The sequence below is a fragment of the Psammomys obesus genome, unplaced genomic scaffold (assembly GCF_907164565.1).
Source record: "Psammomys obesus unplaced genomic scaffold, mPsaObe1.curated_primary_1811, whole genome shotgun sequence".
NCBI classification, from domain to species: Eukaryota; Metazoa; Chordata; class Mammalia; order Rodentia; family Muridae; genus Psammomys; species Psammomys obesus.
This window is the reverse complement of record NW_026596064.1, coordinates 14,877,501-14,901,196: the sequence shown is the minus strand read 5'-3', so window position 1 is coordinate 14,901,196 and position 23,696 is coordinate 14,877,501. Positions and strand designations below refer to the sequence as shown.

The following is a 23,696-nucleotide window of genomic DNA, read 5'->3' as shown; positions in this document are numbered from 1 at the left end:
GACACTCTCCAGATTAAGTCAGGCAGAGAGCAGGAGGCCCTGCTGGGGAGAGGGAGTCCTGCACCTTAATGCTGAGCTCAGAATGGCTATCCAGACTGGGAGGACTGCAACCTCAAAAAGCAGCCCCCCCCCCCCCCCCCAGCACACATGTGCCACAGCACACACGTGGAGGTCAGAGAACAACTTTATGAAGTCACTTCTCTGCTCCATCTTTACATGGGTTCCAGGGATCAAACTTGGGTCATCAGCATTGATTGGCAAGTTCTTTGCCCACTAAGCCATCTCCCTGGCCCCTAATTCTTCATGTTTAAGGATAACTTGAGCTGGTAATTTTTTAGCATTAATTAGATTGTGCTAGCAATCAGATTAGTTAATTAGCATGAACTAATTCATGCTAACATTAACTGAAATGTTAATTAAATACTTTAATTTTCTATCAGAAATATATCTTGAAAATTTACCCCACACCAAAATGTCATTAAATTTTTCTTTATCCACATTCCATGTAGACTAATATTTAATTTTTTTAGTATTTAAAAAAGATCATCTTTTAATTTCTGTAAATAATTTTTGTTATATAGCAACTTACATCATATCGTCTATGAAATTATAAAATTTTCATGTTTTCTATATTTTCCCTACTATTTGGGTTCTTTGTTGTGTATTATCACACATTATGTAGGCACCAGTGAATGCAAAGTGATAAAATGATATTCTTTATATGTCATCTGAAACCATCTCAGCTACTCAGTGTACTCGTTAGGCTCGTAGAGTAGGAACTGCAATGTGTGACTCATTTTATTGGTTTAGCTTCAGTGTAGTAAGATTAAATTCTGCCCTCAAAGGCTCATATGAGCTAGGAGTAAGCTTGACTCTCCGGGCACATCAAATGTCACTATGGATTGTGGCTTGCACTTGTGACATTTGATGCCACCATTTGAATTCTCTTTCCTATTTAGTTCTCAGGAATTGTTACCCATTCATTAGCTCTCTAGTTGGTTCTTGCTTTTTTTAAATTTTTTTCAATCTTGCTGAAGGCCAGCTTCAACAGGTTAGTTAAACTGAGGAGAAGTGTGGAGTTGGCGATTAATCACTCAGCAGAGTTTTCTCTGAGGGACCAAAACTTGATTCTGTGGGGCCAGCCAAAAGGGGGAAAATCACACACACACACACACACACACACACACACACACACACACACTTGATGGATGAAGTAAGGCTCCAACAAGCTTCCACAACTTTACATACACACACACACACACACACACACACACACACACACACATTTGGTGGATGAAGCGAAACTCCAACAGGCACCAGCAACTTTGCTTTTTTCCTACAGCTTGTATATCCCATCAAACTCTTTTAAGCAATATAAAATTATAATGTGGTTGCATTCTGTTTTGTTTTTTTTTTTTTCAAGTGAATGAGTACAGTGAAACATGATCAAACTTTCACATGTTACAAGTGAAAAACAAATTATTCCCAAGAGCCCATGTATATATCAAAGCAACTTGTGATCACTAAACAAAATGTAACAAAGTGTAAGCAAACTATTTTTTTCAGCCAGTTTCTCTTACTGGCAGGCTGCAATTTGTGGTTACAAAGAAAAGACCAATTATTTTATTGTTTATCTTAAAAAGTAATCTTGTAAAAATCTAAACTTTTATATGTATAAAAAGTCAGACGTTTCTACTTAGGGTACACACCTACCTATTCATCAACATTTTTTTTTAATTAAATCATGTCAGGAATTGGAGGACAAAAATGGGTACAAGAAACTAATCATCATCTTGATGACTAGCCCAGCTTTAGCAAAAGAGGCACATCAGACAGGCTGCCGTTGTTCTTTTTCCCTGATGTCAAAAAAATCCCTTGCCCAAGTTTCAAGAGTGTGCGTTTCTGAACTTCCCCAAGATTTTCTGCATCAAAGAAACTAGCAAAAGAAGTCTTTATCTAACTTTACTAACAATCTACATTTCTAAGTTCTTTCTAAGGGTGATGATTAAGCCGTTCCTCTGCTTCAGGAACAATACTTAGAAAAGATCAGTCACTAATATTGTAAGTGCCAGTGACACTGCCCAGTGCGGGGCTGGAAACCCCCTTAGAGCTTCCATACAACTCATAGATATGGAGGGATGTGATAACCCGGAGGGCAAAGAGCAGAGCAAAACTCCATAGCTGCACAAAGTCCTCAAGACACGCAGTTCTGGGGCTCTGCCTCACCGAGGCACACCCATCGTGGCTGTGCTAATCATTGGGCCGCATTCCCTGAATTCTAAAGCTGTTTGCTGCTCCTCTTGAACATTATCTCTTTATCTCTTGCCCCATGGGAAATTCCTTGCAGTAAAAAACTATATCATTGTATCCTCAGTATTAATACCCAAGTCATATGCTCAGCATAAAGTTTTTAGTATCTCACTAAGAAATATTAGAAGGAAAGTTAATTTTGGTAGCATATTTTATTCAACTGTAGGTATCAAAATATCTTAACATGTGGTCAATGTTAAAATTATATTAATATGATATTTTACTATCCCTTTTTTTAGTATCTACTATGTGTTCACCTGTGAACGCGTCTCAATTTGGACTCTGTTTTCATTAGAAATAGTTGATATATATTTAAATTCCATCAAATCTATAGTTGAAAATCACTCATTGAACAATATTTCCAATGTTTTACTTTTTATCTAAAATTTTTTTAATTATTTTTATTTTTATATTAATTACAGTTTATTTACTTTGTATCCCAGCTGTAGCCCCCTCCCCTAAAAAATTTTTTTTGAAGTTATTGTATTCCCACACTTTGACTGCACAGGTAGGTCCTTGACATTAAAGGAAAGATCTTATTGGGTCGCTCCTTTAGAATACACTCAGTCTTCACTTTTTTTCTCAAATTTTTGAACAAAATTTCCATAACTGAATAATCATCTTACCATCTCTTTACCTAAAATTGTTTTTCTTTTTATGCAAGAACCCAAAGCTTTTTGTAGTTAGCCCAAGTCCTAAGTTCAGATCTATCAGCAACTGCTTGTGATATTATTTGGATGTTTAATTCTGATTTTTAGCAACTAATTTTCTTCTTGTTTGTTTATAAGAGAGAGCCCTACTGTGTAACCCTGACTGGCCTGGAACCTGTTTTGTAGACCAGGCTAGCCTTGAGTGCTGGCACTAAATGAGTATGTCACCAACTCTGGCTGCTTGATTCCATTCAGATTGTTGAATACAAAGTGTCTGACAGAATTCACCGCGGGTTTGCTGACAGTGTCTCTTAGAACTAGCCGCGTAAGCAACCTGCGTCTCCCCAAGGCACAAATTTAATTAGCTGTGCTGCTGCACGTTGCCACCTGTGATATTTGCAGCACGCTTTCTCTAAGTGAGCAAATTGCAATATTAGGTCAGTGTGTACAAGAATTAGGATTAAATCAGTTCATTGACACTGGGAAGATCAGTGGCCACAGTGTGTGTACCCCAATAATGTCTTATGTGTTGCAGTTGTTAAAGTGAGGTGTAGTCCTTCAGGAAACAGAGCTTAAGGACCAGGGATGTCACGCGGTTTGTAGGGTACGGCCCAGCAAGTGGGAAGCCCCGGGCTTTATTTCCAGCAGTGCACAGAAACTAACAAATAAATAAGGGTTAATGGAAAAGTACTTTTCATTTCGTGTGGATTCAAGTTTAGGCTGAACTTAGTTAAAAGGAAGAAATGAAAAGTTCAGCTCCTTAGTTGTGATAGCCCCTTTCACACGGTTCACACCCCAGCTAATGTGACGGATTGCACACTGTCATTGTGTGCACAGTGAGATGAGTACAGTAGTTCGGAAACACTGTGCCTAGTGTAATGAACACGCTTTGTGAAACATTACCAAGGAAAGTTAAATTTCTGACTCATAAGGTACAGTAAGAAGGTTTTGAAAATCCACTTCACTGAAGCACCGTGGGCATTACTTCCCACATAACAGATAGAAAAGCATCATGGGGCAGCAACATGGCTCAGTAGGTGAAGGCGCGTACCACCACGCCCAGTTCCTGAGTTCCATCCCAGGATGGGAATGGTGGAGGGAGAGAACAGACTCATGAAAGTTCTCCTCTCTGTCCATCTATCAGACTGTCTGTCCGTCCATCCATTCATCCATCTATCTTTCATACTGCTTTCTCACATACATACATACACACATACATACAGTAACTAAATAAATGTAACAAAAACTATTAGTTAATTGGGGTCTGTGGCACACATTTGCAAGGTGGTAGTTTAAAATAACAGTTCTTTAAAATGTTGTTTATTCAAATTTGTCTTACTGCAAAGTCAACAGAAAATCTTTGGCAGGAAATGCAAGGCGTTAAAGGGCATTGTGTTCAGTTGCAAACAAGTTGTCCTGACAGGGAAAAAAGAGTAGCTTTATTTTTCTGGCAACTTCCTGAACAGAACACCAACAGCACAGGCTCTAAGAGCAACAATCAATAAATGGGACCTCATGAAACTGAAAAGCTGTAAAGCAAAGGACACTGTCATCAGAACAAAACGACAGCCTACAGATTGGGAAAGGATCTTCACCAACCCTATATCTGACAGAGGGCTAATATCCAGTATATATAAAGGACTCAAGAAGTTAAACAGCAACAAATCAAGTAATCCAATTTAAAAATGGGGTATAGAGCTAAACAGAGAATTCTCAATAGAGGAATATTGAATGGCAGAGAAACACTTAAAGAAAGAAAGACAACATCCTTACTCATCAGGGAAATGCAAATCAAAATAACCCTGAGATTTCACCTTACACACATCAGAATGGCTAAGATCAAAAGCTCAAGTGATAACACATGCTGGAGAGGTTGTGGAGAAAGGGAAACCCTCCTCCATTGCTAGTGGGAATGTAAACTTGTACAACCAACTCTGGAAATCAATCTGGCATTTTCTCAGACAATTAGGAATAGTGCTTCTTCAAGATCCAACTATACCACTCCTAGGCATATATCCAAAAGATGCTCAAGTATATAACAAGGACATTTGCTCAACCATGTTTGTAGCAGCTTTATTTGTAATAGCCAGAACCTGGAAACAACCCAGATGCCCTTCAACTGAGCAGTGGATACATAAATTATGGTACATTTACACAATGGAATATTACTTAGCAATAAAAAGCATGGAAATCATGAAATTTGCGGGTAAATGGTGGGAACTAGAAAAGATCCCTGAGTGAGGTATCCCAGAAGCAGAAAGACACAGGGTTTATACTCACTCATAAGTGGATATTAGACATATAATATAGGATAAACATACTAAAATCTGTGCACCTAGAAAAACTAATCAAGACCGAGGACGCCGGCTAAAATGCTCAATCCCCATTCAGAAAGGCAAAGAGGACGGTCTCTTTTTCTAACTGGCTCTTATTAAAAATTCGCTTGTGGAGGAGCCAGCACCTTTGTCTTCCAGTCTGGTCTGTAGAGGGTCTCACTGTGTGGGATGACTAGACTCTGTCCTTTGTGTTCTGTGTAAATTGTTAGTCAAAGCTTTGTTCTGAGGTGGGGTGTCTTAGCTTTGTTCTGGGGTGGGCTTTCCTATAGCTTTGGGTTTAGTTGGTTGGTTGGTTGTTAGTGTCTCCTGGAATGGAAGCAGGGCCTTGTGCATGTCCTATCAGTACTCTGGCACTGAGCTATAGCCCTAGCTCTCGCTTTTGTCTTGTCTTTCTTTATCTTTTTTAACATGATTTCATTGGTGAGGATAGTCCTTGCTATCTGAAGAGCTCTCATTTTCTTCTCAAGTTGTGTCTCTACCACTCTGTACACAAGTGGCCCTCTGTCCCCTACGGTGCTAACCAATCACATTTTATCTACCCATCCCATTGTGTACCCAGATTGCTTCCAGTGTATTGCTGCCAAGACACAAGTGCCATGATACTCTCATACACTGTCGATCTGAGATGTATTTTGGAAAATGTGCCTGCTGGTGTATTGTTAGGCCATAGATTCTCTATCATCCCTTGCCAGGTATCACTATACTATTCTCAAAAATGCCCAGTGGACATCACATTATCAATATTTTGTCATCTCATTTTGCTACTATAATAGATAAAAGCTGTATTTTATTTAGCTTATTTTATGTGATTATTAATGGATTTTGACTCTGGTTCTATGATTTGTGGCTTATTAGGTTTCATCTACTCTCAGTTCCTCTCCATAGTTTTGTCCAGTTGTAAATGGAAGTTCCTAAATGACTTACATATCTTAAGTATAAATCTCTTGTTAATCTAAAAAGTTTCAAGTATCTGCTTCCGGTCTGTGGCCTGCCTAATAATTTTTGCACATTTTTAAAACTTACTACTTGTTGGTTTTTCCCTTTCATATCTAGGTCTTTATCTCACCTTAGTGAAGGCTGTTGCAGCTGGTGTAGGGGGTCTGATGAGCAGCATCGGGAAGCACCCTTGGCATTGGCTGGCAGTGCTGTCTCACCGTGTGTGGAATTTTTGTGCCTTGGTGTCCGTGCCTCTCTGTGGCCTCTTTGTTGTGAGGCAGTGTGACGCTGTCGCTGCCTTAGCCAAGCAGTCAGGATTACTATCTCAGGACAAAGGCTTCTCTATCCATCTTTTTAAGGGTAACTTAGCATTTTAAGGAATTTTATTTTTCATATTTTGTTAAGTTTCTAGAAAAAAAAAGTAGGATTTTAGTTGTGACTACATTGAATTTGTAGATTAATGTAGTCTGATAGCATGGACTGTCAGTCTGTTTAGATTGTCTCTGCTCTCTTAAGATTTTCTTACCTTCTTTCCTTTCTTCCTTCCTTCCTTCCTCCCTCCCTCCCTCCCTCCTTCCCTTCCTTCCTACTGTCCCTAGCCTTCCTAGTTTATTCTTAGGTGCTGTGTGGATTTTCTTTTGGTTTGCCTTTTTAAAGATGGGGTCTTGATCTATAACCCAGGCTGTTCTGGAACTCATGGCCACAAACTCAAAGTAACCGAACTGCCTCAGCCTCCTCAATACAGTCTTAACACGTAAATGTAACAAGGCAGACACTGCGAAGTTAACAAATAGGTGTGAAAAAGAAACTTTTGGTGCCATTTCTTGTTTTGTTGTTTGTTTTTTAACTTTCATAATATATGTTGATCATATTTTCCCCTCCTCCAAGTCATCTCAGGTTCTTATCTGCGCCTCTACCCAACCAACTTCATAATCTCTCTCTTAAGAAAGACAAACACAAAAAGCCAAAAACAAAACATGGAGTTCATTTTGTGTTAGCCAGCTATTTCTGAGCATGGGGCCTGCCCTGGAGTGTGGTTGATTTTATCTGTTGTCACTCCACTAAAGAAACTGATTTTCCCTGTCCCAGCAGATAGCACTTAACAAATAGCTTCCTGGTTAAGGCTGAGACTTTGTGTCCATTCGCTTCTCAGTGCTGGGATTTTGTCTGTCCTGAACTGGGGCAGATCTTGTGCTTACTGCCATGATCTCTGAGTTTGTATGTTGTGTCTAGAAAATTGTGTTTCTCTGGAGTCATCCACCAACGCTGGTTCTTTCCACCTACTGAGCCCTGATGGCTGGCAGGGTTGGGATAAAATCTTGCCATTCAGGCTTGGTGCCACAGAGCACCTTCTTATAAAAAACTAAAAAGTTAAGGAATCTTGAGTTTATTAATAAGTGGACACATTTCCTATTCTAATTCTGTATTCCAGTTTTAAAATGACTTAAGTATCTTCTAAATAGTTTAAATTCTGCATTTTTAATTTGTAATAATGTTTTCTTTTGCAGCAACTTGAGGTTTTTGATGATTGCTTTAGCATATGCAATACCACTTGGTGTGTTTGCTGGCTGGTCTGGAGTTCTGGACTTAATTTTAACACCAGTGCATGTTAGTCAAGTAAGTATTTGTGCCTGTGTATGTTGTTGGTATTTTAGCTCATTTAATTTATAAATAATGGTGATATGTTTTGATTTTAACTTCAAAGGCCGGGTAAAATGTTGCCTAAATTGTTGTTGGAAAAACAAGATTCCTATGAGACAGTTGAAAGCTTGATTTTTAACATCCGCCATGAGTTTCACATTTCTTTGGCTCTGTTAATACTGATAAACAGAAGAGAAAAAAAGTCTTAGTTTTGTTAACTTCATCATTTATTCTTGTTTCATACTTGATAAATTAAGTTATGAACCCATCATCTGCTATATTGCTGTCCTAAGTGCTTTCTTGTCTCAGAATTAGGATGTCTCTTTTTTAGAAAACATAGCCACGGACCAGCATGATGGCTTAGTGGGTAAAAGCGCAATGATCTGAGTTTGATAATCAAAACCCACATAGTAGAAGGAGAGATCTGATTCCCACAAGTTCTTCTCTGCCCTGCACTTATGAACACACACACACACACACACACACATACACATACACACACACACACACAAATGCAAAAGATTACCAACGGCATTAAACCCTGTCACCATGCTCATTGCCATTACGGCATTCTTTTAGCTTCCAGACAGCACGGTAGGAGAGGCAGATAGAGGAAATCCAGCACCCCGGTGTGCTGTCGTTGTTCTGTGAAAGAACAGTTTGGCAGCTGCTTTTAATGAGCACTTGCGTTGTTTCCCCTTCCTCACTGTCGCAGCAGGGCTGTGGGGCCATTCTCATGCACTGCTCTCGCCGCCCCTCCTGCACGGTGCTTTTGCTTGCATGTCTAGGAAGGGAACTGCTGGTTTTCGTGTTGCCTCCTCTGACAGGCAGTGTAAAACCTGTCGGAGGTGGCCGCACCTGTTTACGATCCTGCCAGAAGCACCCGCCGTTTCTCCCGCTCCACGGGCATAGAGCCCTTGGCAATGCAGCAGTGTTAGCAGCCTCTTTCACAGCCATGCTGGTGAGCGTGCCTTGCATGCATCGCAGTGACGTCTCTAGTGTCTCTCAACTGCTAGTGGACATGTGAATGGCCCATTTTGTGACTACCTGTCTCTTGCTGAAAAACAGAGAGGTATGTGTGAGGTGGTAACACAAGACAACAGAGAGGTATGTGTGAGGAGGTGACAGAGACTACAGTGCGCATTCCCTCCCGCTCCCAAAACGCTGGCTGAGAAACGGCCTGCACACCTAGAGCTCCTAGGAGCTTAGCTGGTAGCCAGCCACCTCGTTCAAACTGGAGCAAAGACAGCAGAGGTCGAGCTGGAGTGTGGAGACAGTACAACACCCCAAACACTTTCGTCCCACTACGGGGGACTGAATTTTCAGGGCCTCCCACAGGCGAGGCAAGGGCTAACACCATGTGAACATTCCTGCACTGGTGATGTCACCTGAGGGAGTTAGGGGGAGCTAAAACAGGAGAAGCGTCCTGAGATGGGGGTAGCCGCTAATGCTTAGCAAGCGCTTGCTCTGCGCTGCCCGCCAAGCCAAGTCCTGGGCGCACACATTCTCACTCATTGTTCAGTAGATACAAGGCGTAACTTACCACGGTCACTGCGCTCATCGGTAGCAGGAGCAGAAACAGTTTCTGAGTTCAGCTTTCCTTTCTATCTACTTTATTCATCAGGCTAAGTGACAAAATATTAGGTTGACAGAACAACCTAACAGGAAAAAAAGTGTTACTTTGGCTTATGATTTTCGAGATTCTAGTCTGTGTTGGCTTGGCTATGGGGCTGAGAGAGGCAGACATCATGCCAGGAAGCAAGACAAGATGAAATTCCTAAGGACATGTGCCCAGTAACCTCCTTCCTCCAAGTGGGCCCTACCTCCTAAGGCTTCTGGGACTTCTCAGGTAGTAGCAGCAGCTGGGGACCGAGCTGAGTCACGAGGCCTAGGGATATGTGTCATATCCAAATTATAATCTCACTCTCTTCCTTAGCCTCATATCTCTCTCCCTAGCTCTCTCCTGTCCTCTCACATCTGTCATCACCAGATAGAGTTTCAGATTTGGCCAGATGTTTTAGCAAGAAATTAATTTTTAGCAGTTTTATGTATGGTGATTAGATTGAATCTTCTTGCAGTCAGGGGCCATTTCCTATCCTTTCTTATTGAGGGTTCTCAGTATTAGGCAATACAGTAGTTCTTAGAACCAGGCAATGCTGGTGTAAGCACATGCCTGAAAATATTTAATGATATTATTTTGTTGATCTAAACATTCCAGTAAAAGTTAATGGAGGGTATAATTACACAGATAAATTTGTATTCATTAATTACACGAGTCCTTTTATTTTATCCATTTTCTTAAATATTTCCTACATTTGTTGCCATTTAGCTGTTAATATTGACTGTAGAAGCTTTCATTTAATTTCTCTATGGTTGCAACATGACAGTCTTGTGTTAATATGTCTGTTACTTTAACAGGTAGATGCTGGCTGGATTGGATTTTGGTCCATCGTTGGAGGCTGTGTTGTTGGGATAGCTATGGCAAGGTGAGAATGTTTCATATCACACTTATAAGTGGATGGGCAGGTGAGAAAAAGAGAGAAGTGGGGGAAAGAGCAGAAGGCCAGAAATGGCTGCTTGTGCAGGCTACAAGGAATGTTCATGTGGCAGAAAGGATCCCAGCTACAGGAAGCCTGCTTGGGAGCACTCCCTCCCACAGTGGTTTCTGAAGACAAGAAATGTATTTCCAATATAATTAAGCACTTTGTCTTTGTATTATTCCTCAAATGGGGAACCCCTCCAAAAACTGATATAGTTTTTAAAAAATAATAAACAGGTAAAGCAATAATTAGAAAGAAGAGATGTGTTGAAGATCCGTGTGTCAGAGCATCTCCGAGCACTCGTGGAAAGGCCGACCCCGAGACAGTGCCCTATGGTTAACCCACCTGGATGAAAATGTCTGTGAAGGTCCCCCATCTCCCCAGACTCTTTCATCCCAACCCATTATGACAACAAATTTGTAGGATGGGTTAGAAGAAGAGGATTCTTGTTTATTCTAAAACAGAAATCTTGGAAATAGAACATTAATCATTCCTGGACTGCCGGTGAAACTGCTCTTGGTGTTTCTAAGGAAAGAGCCCTCCAAGCCAGTACATCGTTCCAAGACTGGCAGGTCACTTTGCAGGAAGAAGAGAATCTAATTACAAATTTGATGAGATTGAGAGGACACGTAAACTTCTCAGTTTCTGGCCCTGAAACATGATTGGCCCAGGATGACACATGTAGACCTGGCAGTTCCTACATAGTTTCTGGGGTGATGCAGGAATAAAGTGAAATTATTACTTCCAGCTCACTTTATTTTTTTTTTAAATTTTTTTCATGTTAGAAAATCATAGAAGAATAAAATCCAAAAGCTAAAGGTTTGCGCTAGGAATGCCTTTGACTGATTGGGAAACACACTGCCTGACAGTTCTGACAAGAATCATTCAGTTTTTCTATAATAAATAATAATCTTCATAAACTTGGAATTCAGACCAAGCATTTGGCATCTCCTCAGGGGCAGGCATTTTATTAAACTTGGGATCTGTCCAGAGTATGTAGAAATATCTACTGTTAGGAGAGCAAACCTGAAGAGAGAGAGAGAGAGAGTACAAACCTATCACTAGCAAGTAGCCCGTTCTTCCCACCAACAGGTGGCAGCAGGTCTCACGTGACACAGTCACATACTCCAGAAAACACCAACAAAACACCGTCATACTGAATAAATGCAAACAACAACAACAAAAAGATCATTTTAAAGAGTTATAAAGGACAGCTGCATGAAATAGACGTTGCAATCCGTTTTAAAGATAATGGAGAGGACATGGTTAATGCTGCGGACATTTCTGTAGCAGAAATAATACCAAAGGATGGAGTGACTGTGTTTAGGCACAGCCAGAGCTGTGGTAGGAGCAAATGGAAATGGGGAGAGAGGCGAAGGGTGTGGCCTTTAGTTTATGTAGATTAGGGAAAAAAAATAAGTTTTGAGAATCTAAAATGCTATAAAATTCTCAGCTTTATGGGCAATATCCAACATCCTTTCCCACACCTATTCCCCACCCCAGACTGATTTTCATGTCTCATTTGACTGGCCTTGAACTCTCCCCCTTCCCACCCTGGGTGCTAGGATTATAGCCATGTGTGGCCATAGCTTAGCTGTAGTCTTGCTCTTAGAAAGTTCACAGCCTAGTAAGAAGACATGAAATAAACAAATGATTTCCAACAAAGTTGTTGGGGGTTTATAAAGCAGAATTCAGGGAAGGGCTTGAGTGAGCATGAAGGGACAAGACCTAGATGGGCGGAGCAGTAGCAGGAGTGAGCTATGTGAGGGTCTGGGGTGTTAGTATAGTCAGAAGAAGGGCAGCTACAAGCAAGTACCAAAGATGAACCCTGCTGTGGGAACCAGCCTTCGCATGGATGAGAGGAGAAAACAGTTACGCAGCTGCAGAATGGGGAAGGAGAGCAGAATAGGGCCAGGTTTTGCTGGACTTTTGTATGCATTCTTTGGAGGTGAGTTTTGGAAGAGCCAACTTTGCACATCGGTTTAGCTCTAAAACCGAGCTAATGTGTGTTGATTAGAACATGTTTAAAAAGTATAAAAATGGAAAAAAAAAGTCAATTTAAAAACTCTGTTCTGTGAACTGTAGACTCCAAACATTATATTTTCTAATAAGGGGAAGTTATTGTAAAGTGACATCCTAGACACCAAAAAGAAGTAAATATGTATTTATAACTAGCTTTTAAAGTTATTCAAGTAATAGTTGCTTAAATGGGGTATGTTGCTAATTTAAACAATACTGAGAAGTCTAGCTGGGGTTAACATAATACTGTTTCTTTTCAGGTTTGCAGATTTTATCCGGGGTATGCTGAAACTGATCCTTCTCCTCCTGTTTTCTGGGGCTACACTGTCATCCACCTGGTTCACCCTGACCTGTCTAAACAGCATCACACACTTGCCTTTGACAACAGGTGAGCACAGACTGTTTTTGAGATTGGGATAAATATTTTCAGTTCACAGAACTGCACATACTCTGATAGCAGGACCTTGTCTTTGCTGTTCTGTATACAGCGCGGCAGGCTACGGAGATGGCTCAGTTGGTGAAGTGCCTGTGGGTTAGCATGAGGACCTGAGATCAGATCCTCATAAATGGTGAGGGTGAGAGGTTAGAGACATGGCCAGATGTCACAAAGACTCAAGTTCAGTTCCTAACGTGAGTCTTCGGTGGCCAGCTGACTCCAGCTTCTAAGGATCCAACACTACTGGCCTCCAAGGGCAGTTGAATTCACATGTACATACCTATGCGCATACACAGAATTTTAAAATAGTTCTGTTTTTAAAGGTGGGGGCCTTCCTGGGCACGGTGGTGCATGCCTTTAATCCTAGCATTCGGAAGCAGAGGCAGGTGGATCACTGTGAGTTAGAGGCCAGCCTGGTCTACAAAGCAAGTTAAGGCGAGCCAAGGCTACACAGAGAAACCCTGTCCTGAAAAACAAAACAAAACCAAAAAAAGCCTAGGGCTCAGATACAGGCAGATCAATGAAGCTAGCCAGCCTGTCCCAGCTAAGGGACTTCAGGCCCAATGAAAGCCTATGTCAAAAAATAAAAAATAAATCGGAAAGGGATTGGAGAAGGACACCAAAAATCAACATCAGGACTCCACACGTGTATTGCGTATGTCCATGTGAGGCTGCACACATTTGTGTATATGCCATATGCACACACACACATTCCAGGTAAAAAGAATCCAAGACATAATTGAATGTTATGGGTAGGGAAGTGTCCTGTTTACATGATCTCATATAGCATGAAAATGCTTATTTATGTATAAAATTCACATCAAAGCATGACATATTTTTGTCCTGTTTATACTTGTTACTAAACAGAGCCGTGAAGGCAAAGCACCATTATATCTAGAGTATACCTCCATACAGTTCTGAGCCGGCCTGGTGCCTTAATTTATACGGAGTTGTCACATCATCTGTATAAAACATGATTTCTGGAAACGCCTTTTGGAAGCTTACTTTGTGTAATCGACCAGAAATATTTATAGTTGCTGTTACTTTTATTGTTTTTACTAACATAAATCTGAGATTTTCCTGTTGTTGCTGAAGTAAGTTACATAGATGTAGCAGCTCACCTGCAGTACAAATGATTACCTCACGCCCCTGTAGAGCACAAATCATCCTACATCCTGGGAATGGGACGAGATCTACCTCAGGTGTCTGCGCTAAAATCCCCATGAGGACTGGAGAGGAGAATCTAGTTCCCCGCCCCTGGGGGCCAAAGCTCTGCAGCGTGCTGCGACCCCCATGACGCCGTTCATAGTTGCATGCGGACCCTCTGCCCCTCCCTCTGCTTTCTGGGATCCTTGGCTCACATTGAGCCCGCTCACATAATCCAGGATAATCTCCCAATTTCAGACTCCAGTTATTAGCAACCTTAATCCCATCCCAGGCCTAATCCTCTTTTCCCGTAAGGTAACACATTGGTAAATTCCAGAGACCAAAACATCGTTCTTTAGGGGAGAAAGACATCATTCTGCCTGCCCCAGGGTCTTGTCTAGATTCCCGTGATGGCTTACTAAGGAAGGCAGGGACGCCTTGACTGGTGCGTCTTCTAATAAAACATTGCTTCAAGAGGTAGGTTTCTTACGCATCTTGCAAGTAATTTTTAGCCGCTGTGGATTAGATGCCTAATTACAGGATTATTTATTGTGAAGTGCACCTGGGGATTAATGTCACACCGGCATGTGATGAGTAGGAGTAAATAGCAATCTGAAGGCTTGGGGGTCCCACCTTCCCAGCGGCGTGTGGTTCCCTTTTCCCTATAGAGTTTAGAGTTTCTGCACATCCTCCTTTGGGTCTCTGTATCTGGAATTAGAACCAGGATGGATACATCAACAGTAGTCCCTGGGAGTCCCAGCCACTTTTACAGAGTTGATATATCAGCAGTCATGTAAGGTCGCCAGACAGAGGGCCCCAGCAGCCGAGAGAGCCCAGCAGCCACAAGGGGCCCAGCAAACTCACAGGGGCCATGTTGGGCCCTGACATCTGCTAGACTCCAGTGCAGCCTACGGTCCAGGGAAGTTCGCAGTGCCGGTAGTCTGGGGTTCCTCCTGCTTACGTCATAGCTTGAAGAAGCTATTCACAGTTGGCGTAATAATGAGCAAATCTCCACAGAACTGATCTGGGAGAGGAAACGAAGGTGGCAGTATTCGGTGTGATTGGAAATTTGGGGCTCTGTGGTTGGCCATCAGATGCACACACGCTGTAGTACCTGTGCTTGTTCATTCTGTCTGTGGATGCTACTCTCGGTGGCTGCTAAGTCGTCAGGACACACACACTTACTCAACTGTTCACCTCATGTGTGTTCAGCCCTGTTGTTAGCTATTTCTTTTGTCCTTGAAGCACCATTAAAGATTGATGCCATACTAAGTAAGCATTAAGGACACAGAGGTGGTAGGCCGGCATGATGGCTCCATGGTAAACATGCTTGCTGCCCAAAGCCTGAGTTCTGTCTCCAGAACCCACATGGAGCAGCAGAAAGCTGCCTCTATACATGTGAGCATATACACACACAATTAACAAATAATAGATAGATGATAGATAGATAGATAGGTCTAATTTTTTAGATTAAAAAAACATAAAAGTGGATTTTTTTTTTGTTTTGGTTTGTTTTCGTTTTTGTTTTTTAAGAATTCTGGGAAACCAGCTTCTGCCATCCTCAGTCCGCCCTCTTGAGCTGTGAAGTCCAGGTGTCCAGGGTAATAATTAGGCCCTGACTGAAAATCTGTGCCTGTTTGTATCTCAGTGTTCCTACACGGGGCTGCAAACAATTAGGCAAGTGTTCCAAATCAGAGTTCTTTTAAAATGTATTTAATTTTATGTGTCTGGGTGTTTTGCCTGCTGTATGTCTGTGCACCACATGCATGCTGTGCCCATGCAGGCCAGAAGAGGGCATCAGGTCCCCTGGAAGTAGCGTTGCAGACACTTGGAGCTGTCATGTGAGTGCTGGGAATCAAACCCGGGTCTCCTGGAGGACCAGCAGTGCTCTCGACTACTGAGCCACCTCTCCAACTCACTGGGCCAGATTTTTCTTAAACTTCATTCTGGTATAGTGTAGCAATTGGGCAGTAGTCAGGTGGGACCATTTTAGTTTACAACTCCTCTCATCCATGGAACTACATGCAGATTTTTTTTTCATGATCCCAAATAGAAGTCAGCATGTGTGAGGCTTTACAAGATTATGGTCATGGGTTATTGATGGCAGCTGTTGGTTATTCATTATAAGACAGGAGCAGCTCCATCAGAGTGGAGGCGTTAGGAGGGAATTTAGCTTTTTACATGTGCTTTTGTGTGGGTTTGTACAGTGAGCATATCTGTCTTTTATAGTCGGGGGCAGAGTATATTTGAAAACTGTACCTCTTTGTACCCTTCCACTGCTGTGATTGACCTCATCAAGACCACGTGTTCCAGCCTCTGGTTGTAAAGAATTCTGCTAGGCTGGAAGAGGGGAGACAGGCTTCTAAAGTAAATCAAGGCGGGATTGGAAGGTTGAGTTTGATGAACCATCTTAACAACCTAGGAAAATATTCAGTATACTTACATCATGATAGTTATATAAATTTTACTGTTGTTTTCACTTGCAAGTCAGTTTTCTTTTTATATCACTTAAGTATTCCTAAAAGATGGTTTTTAACTTACCAAAACCCTGGGTTAAGAACTAGCTTGTGCCCGTTTCTTCTACAAGCTCATGGCCTTTCATGTTTCACAGTGAGTAGCGTTTAGCAGGTCTCTGGCCCTCCCTGCCAGCCCGAAAATCTGAAGCATGGAGGTGTGCCTTGCAGATCCTGTCCCAGCCCTGCACCCAGGAAGGGAGAGGGGGAGAGTGGATTACCTCATCCGGAGTCTCGTTAGATAGAACTTCCTGCCTGCAGGATGCAGCAGCTGCTGCCACTCGTCATTTAACACAAGCTGCAGGGAAAGCAAAAGGGCACATTTTAATGGAACAATGGGAAATTTTAATAAATCTATCACAGGTACTCCCTCTGCCTTTGTAAAAATCTGACCTAATTCTCTTCAAGTGAAAGAGGTTACATGAAAGGAAATTTACTACAGAATCTAATTATGAACAGAGGTTGATATTTAAAGTCAGGAATGGCAAATTCGTGTTTCTTTCTGGTGGCCACTCTTAGTCAGGAAACGTGTAGTCTTCTAGCCTAGCATGGGTAGGATGTCTCTTATGGGCTTTTACAAGTCAGGAGAATCTCCATGAAAAGTGGGTGAAACGGCCATGCGCTGCAAAGTAGCTTTGTGGTCAAAAAGGCAGTGTCTATATCAGTAGGCCCCTAAGACCGTTCCCCAGCCTCTCAGCACTGTGGTGTCCAGTAGGAACAGACTCCTCTACTGCATGACTCTCACTAAACAGTGGCGAGTGTCTATGCACAGCTGTGGACAGCGAGAGCTAAGAGCTCGTTAAGTCCGCTTGCAGGGCTCTCCCGACAGCCATTATTAGTCCTTGTTACTCCACCTATCTTGGTGTTAGTGTTGCCATCTCTGCAGAAAGAAAACTGGGTCATGGCATTGTCTCTGAAGGCACAAGGGGTGGACATACGCACTTGCTCACACACGTCCTCTTGGAGGCTGTCAGCAGTATGCATTTTTTTTTTCCTCTCAGGAAAACTTAGTATTTAAAACCTCATTATTAATTAACTGAAGTGTTTACAACAGGACAAATAAATAACTTCATGACTAGATAACGTGAGCTCCATGGACAGGACAGAACGATGCAGGCGCATTATTCACCCAGTGGGAGAATGAGATGTCTCTCCGTTAGCCCAGCTCACACAGTCATTTTTTACTGTATAGATGAATGCTCGCAAAATGGCATTTTGAAAAATGTTAGCACTTTTGCGTTGAGTTTGCTGAAACAATATAATTTGACTGTTGGACAGAAGTTGCCTTGGGAGAGATTATTCATCTAATTGCATCTTAGCATCCTGGAGTGTGTGATGGTGCTCTCCAGCCACCCCGGGGTGAGACGGAGGGAGGTGTCCGGCTGCACAGACGCCCCTTAAGAGCAGTAGCTGATCACAACCTAGCATCTGTGTTACCTCAAGAAAGGAAGCATTTTCAGCTGTGTTGAAAGGCGAGCGATGGAGGCCAGAGAGCAAGCTGTTTTATTTTCATGCATTTTGACTTTATTACGGTAATTATTCCCATTTCGTAGCACACAGAAAGTTAAAGCATACACATGCCCCCTCAATTACGCCCCATTGTAATAGATGCAAAAATTAAAAGCATACTCATGGCTCCTCATGGAGCACCAAAGATGATTTTTAAACATTTTTAAAGAAATAGGCAATTTGAAGCTTTCAGGAAATCAGATTTTAAAAAAAGAGTAACTTAACTCTTTTCAGTTTTGTCGCTTAAAAGTGACTCTTACACGTGGTCACTAGTAAGAGCTCAAAAAAGGAAAATAGAATATGAATTAAAAAAAGAGAACGTATTGGTGGAAGCTCCGGGTACAGCAGTCACGAGAGCTCCAGGGATAAAACTTGCCACATGAGTATGAAAACCCAAACTTGAAATCCCAGAGCCCATGTCAAAATGTCAAAGGGTACATCTGCACGTGTGCGGCCCTAGCTCTCCACAGCACGTGGGAGGCAGAGGAAAGCTGCTCTTGGACGCCCTCGGGCCAGCTCTCATGGCCTGTGCCTGTCTCCAGCAAGGTGGAAGGGGAGAGCTAACACCCAAGCTTGCCCTCACACGCGAGCTCTCTTGGGCATAAGTAGGCATGTGCTGCGTGCACGCACAAAGGCTGCTTTAAAAATGATTTCTCGAAGTAATAAAATGCTCAAAGGCTCTACTGAAAAAGATCATGTAATATTTATTTGTGGAGATGTTCAAGAGAAATAAGTCTTGGGCGGAATTGTGTTTCAGAAAGCAGTCAGTCAGCGCTCGTGATTTAAGAGTAGGCTGCCTTCTTCTGAGGCATAAATAATTTGGGGGGTCTGGAAAGTGTCTGATAAACCTGCATCCTGGTATCGCTGCACCGCCAGTCTCCAGGCCCACTCTTTCAAGGATTATTTGTTGTGCTTCATTTCTGCAAGATAATTACTTTGCCTTTCAGCCATACAGAACTGTAAACATAGCAAACAGTCAATTTTTATGGGACTAAAGTATGCCAGCAAAGAGGCTAAACAAGGGTGCCGGCAAATTAACAGCACAGAAAGAAACCATCATCACTAATGACATCGCAGCCAGTATCCCCGTACTCGCCTGGGCCAGTTCCATTTACGGCATGCCCAGTTTTCAGCAGGTTATGTGGGGTACAGCAGTTACTTCTTAGGGAGAAAATGTGACGATGTGAAAAGGAGGCGCAGCTCAGTAGTGGAGAATCAGAGAGCCAGGCCTGGTGACACGCCTGTAACCCCAGCTACTCTGGAGGCGGAGGCAGGAGGGTCAGGAAGTCCGTGGCTAGTCTGGGATGTGAAGTATGCTTCTCTATCTTCATGGACGTGGTTTGGGGTTTCTTTGTCTTCAGGATGTTTGTTTGTTTTTTTTTTTTTTATGTGTATAGGGTCATGTGCATGTGAGTGCAGGTGCCCAGGGACACCAGAGAGTTCTGGAATTACAGCCTTAGGGACCGAATTCAGGTGATGCTCTAGCATTGAGCTCTCTCTCTAGCCCCCGTGGATGCGTCTTGTTCAGGTGTGTTCAGCCTGATCAAAATCTGGGGAGGGGGAGGGAAGTAAAAGTATGTAAATAGTATTGTGAATATTTTCATTTACCACTTGCTGTTTCTTTTCACCTCTATCTGTATTTCCAAAGGAAATAAAGTTTCATTTGCAAGTTTTCTTTAGAGGGGGAAACAGGGAAACAGTTCTCGTAAAGGTCTAAGGTAATAATTGCCAGCTGCCTTTCCCAGCTTTATCCCAAAATAAAAGTTCAGTCAGTGTGCACTGCAAGAAAGCTTATCTATAAAGTGTGCTCGTGTCCTAAACTACACTGTAGAGACTTCTCTTAGCTCCTCTAAAGTGATTAATAATAGTTTTGTTTTACATGCTATATGTTAATAAAGCTATCCACACTGTCTTGGCCACTCTTGTCTGACTGGGAACACCATACGAATTTTGATTTTTATGTTCTGGTAAAGATCTTGCGACATGAGTTAGAATTTGTCTCTGATCTGCTTAAATGAACTTTACCCATGTGATATGATTTCTCACTCAATCAGTGAACCTTGGGACTAGAGATTGACTCAGCAGTTAAGAACGTATTGTGCTCTTGCAGGGGACTAGAGTTTGGTTCCCCGCACCCTTAGATCTCAAAATTGTCTGAACTTGGGCTGGAGAGATGGCTTAGCAGTTAAGAGCACTGTCTGTTTTTCCAGAGGACCTGAGTTCAATTCCCAGCAACCACATGGTGGCTCACAACTGTCTATACTGGGATCTTATGCCCTTTTCTGGCATGCAGGTGTACATGCAGATAGATTACTCGTGTAAAATAAATAAGTTAATTAAAAATGCCATTTAAAATGAAAAAAATTTTTAAAATTGTGAGAACTCCATCTCTAGGAGTCCACAGCCTCTGGCCGGCAGGAGTATCTGCATGCTGTGCACAGTGACACACACACACACACACACACAGTTGAAAATAATAAAAATAAAATAATGAAATAAGTGGACCTCATGCTGAGGTGTTGCTCAGTTGGGAGGGTGCTTTCCTAGTGTGCATGTGGCCCCAGGGTCCAGCCCAGCCCCCTCACACTGGGTCTGGTGGTCTGTGCTCGGAGGCAGGCATGTCAGAGGCTCACCCATTTCCTCAGCTGCATGGCCAGTTCAAGGCCACACTGAGCCACTTGACACTAGCTCAAAAGAAAAGTAAGAATCAAAAGCAGTTAGCTGGAATCTCTTTCGTGGCCTGGCAGACACACCCTTCTCTGAGGCAGCTTGCATATCTCCCAAGAGGAAGATTTTTTTCCTATCCTCTTGGTCAACTCTGGGTCCCAGCAAGTCCTTTCCCTAGCAAGTTATGATCGCTCTGGAGCAATAAGATCTGGAGAGCAAGTCATCTTCCTCCCTCATACATTATGGCCCTCAGCATTTGGAGTCATCCACCACATCTGGCCTAAGTCTTAATATGAGCACACACCCTCCCAACAGCTCAACAGCCATGCAAACACACCACTGACCAACCTGGTTCCTTTGGTCTCAACCTCCTAGCGTATCAGGGTCTTCGCTAAAACATTGCTGGTGTGGGGCCTGTGAGATGGGTCAGCACTTGTCCTGGGTGGGGACTTGACCCCATCTAAAGGTGAATGGAGAGAAATGACTCTACAGAGTTGTCCTCACACACAGCAATGCTAACAGCATTTTACACGTGTCAGGACCCCTTGTAGGTGGATGTGAGCTGCGCTGGGAACGGAACTCGAGCAGTACATTCTTCTTTAAGCTCTGAGCCATCTCTCCCGCCCCTAATTCTATTTAATTTAAAAACCAAACATTCCTAGAACTGGTGCACCCACCTTCCTGCTGGGCTCGCAGCCGGGAACCAGGGTCATGGCTGCTTATGCTCAGGCACGGTTTGTTTTGAGAATGGCATATAATTACCTTCCTCACTGTGCTAGAAATGGCCACCATGCCAGGAGATAGCAGAAGCAGAGTGACCTCAAACAGCGTGTCTGTTTACTGCTGTAGCCTCACTGCCTCTATGGGATAGGCCACTGACAAACGGCCTTGAAGAAAGGCGCAAGCCACGTTTTTCCTCGAAGACCCTTAAACAGTAATTGTTGGCCTACTCTGCAGATGATTAAAATTCTTTTCATCTGTGACCCTCAGACGCTCTGCCTTTGTTCTGTCAATCTGTCTGTGTGCAGTCACTTCCAGCTTTGGTGCTGAATACAGATTTGAGGCACAAGCCATGTGTTTCAGTACTATTGAATAAAAAAACACGGATCTTTGGTGTCTTTCAGTCCAACACGGTGGCTTGGAACAAAACAAGCTAAGCCTGGACAGTATTATTGTTATTAACACTGTTAGATTAAGATTCATGGCGGTGACATAGAAATAAAGGAGGAGCCAAATTGTCCTTTAATCAGAACAGTGAAGGGCTCCTGTCTCTCCAGGAGAACAGAGACTGTGCACAGGGGCCCAGGGGGGCCACAGGGCAGAAAAGGGAGCTTTGGGGATGGAAGAGTCCATCTGCAGGTCAGCTCCCCTATAGTCTCCCAGTGGTAAATACCACCGGAGGTCTTGACCTCCTGCCTGAGCGGTAGGTCATTAACCCTTCATTGATAATTTAACTTGTATCTAAACAAGTTGTTTTGGTTTTTGTTTGTTTGTTTTTTGTTTTTGCTTTCAGGACTTTAGTCACTTCAGTTTAAGACACTTAATTTACCTGCACCAAATAGCTGATAAGATGAGCAAGTTTGGTACCATGGGAATGAGGACTTAAAGAAGTCACAAAAGCTTCTAAGTCCAAAATTAGAAAGTTGCTGTTGACAGCATCTCCTTTGGTTTCGGTTTTATTTTTGTCATTTTTCAAGACGGGGTTTTGTGGGGGGTGTGTGTGTGTGTGTGTGTGTGTGTGTGTGTGTGTGTGTAGCACAGGCTATCCTGAACTCATTCTTTAGACAGGTTAGCCTCAAATTCAGAGATTTACCTGCCTCTGCCACGAGGGTTGGGATTAAGATGTGTGCTGCCATACCTGGAGAGTAGAGCAAATCTTGAGTCTCATTCGATGTCGACTGCAGTACTTATTTCTTTCTTATCTGAATTTTGGAATTTATCTTTTATAGACAGAGTCCTAAATAGCCCATGCTTGCCTCAAACTCACTACATAGTCAAGGGTGACCTTGAATATCTGATCCTGCAGCTTCCACCTTCAAACTTTTGGGGTTCCAGTGTGCATGGCTGCACATGATTTATTCAGTGCTGGGGATCAAACCCAGGACTTTGCACATGTCAGACAAGAGCTCTGCACCCAGCCTTCTCTCTCTGACTGCTGAGCACCTTGGGGCACCTAAGTCCATAGGAAAACACAGATACTTGCAGTATGATTCATATCATTAGCAAGATTACAGTTATGAAGTGGCATTGAAAATAATTCTATGGCTGGGCGTCACCACAGCATAAGGAACTATATTAAAGGGTCGCAGCATTAGGAAGGCTGAGAGCCCTGACTTAAGGGTTTATGTATTTTAGTTAATGAGAAAGTATTCAGACGTAGTTTTCTCCCTCTGAAGTTTAGCTATTTGGTTTGTCACGGGAATGAAAACTTCCAGGGCTATGATCTAATGTATGTGCCTAATATACATCCATTTTAACTCTACTTTGTATTATACAGGATTTTTTTTAAGCTTAAACTGCAGACCCATGAAATCTTATTAGCATTTTTGAAAAAAATTCCGCATCAGCGCTTCATTTGTGTTTGTTCTGCTAAATTACCTTGACGTTTTAATTGAAAGGCAATTTATTATCATTTTAGTTTCACCATTATAAAAAGTCATGGAAATATTTAATGATTGTGTAGTTTGATTCCTCTGTGATGAGTAGGAAATTATCTTGTCTGCTTGACTCTGAATAGATGACACTCACCCACTGAATATATCAAGGCTGAACTGAAAATTCAAGTAGAAATCAAATTCAGACTTTTAACAGTCAGCCTGTAGGTTCTGCATGCCCCAGAACAGGCAGGAATGAATGTATCAAATCAACGTGCTCACAGCTGTCTTTCCCTCGTTCTGATTAGGTAGACATTCACTACCTCTACCCTGTGTACGTTATTTGATTCTTTCGTTTCTGCAGTAGAGAGTAATTTTAGCATATCCAGTTGTGTGTCT

The 23,696-nt window shown here is 42.4% G+C and overlaps 1 protein-coding gene across 1 annotated transcript in view; it reads left to right on the top strand.

Annotated features, from left to right (window-relative positions):
• Slc49a4 (solute carrier family 49 member 4) overlaps positions 1-23,696 on the top strand; it is a 71,666-nt gene that overhangs the window by 36,266 nt on the left and 11,704 nt on the right. Inside the window, exons 5-7 of the mRNA XM_055625159.1 lie at positions 7,741-7,849; positions 10,292-10,359; positions 12,693-12,820. Coding sequence (XP_055481134.1) covers positions 7,741-7,849; positions 10,292-10,359; positions 12,693-12,820 — 305 coding nt within the window. The remainder of the gene's footprint in view (positions 1-7,740; positions 7,850-10,291; positions 10,360-12,692; positions 12,821-23,696) is intronic.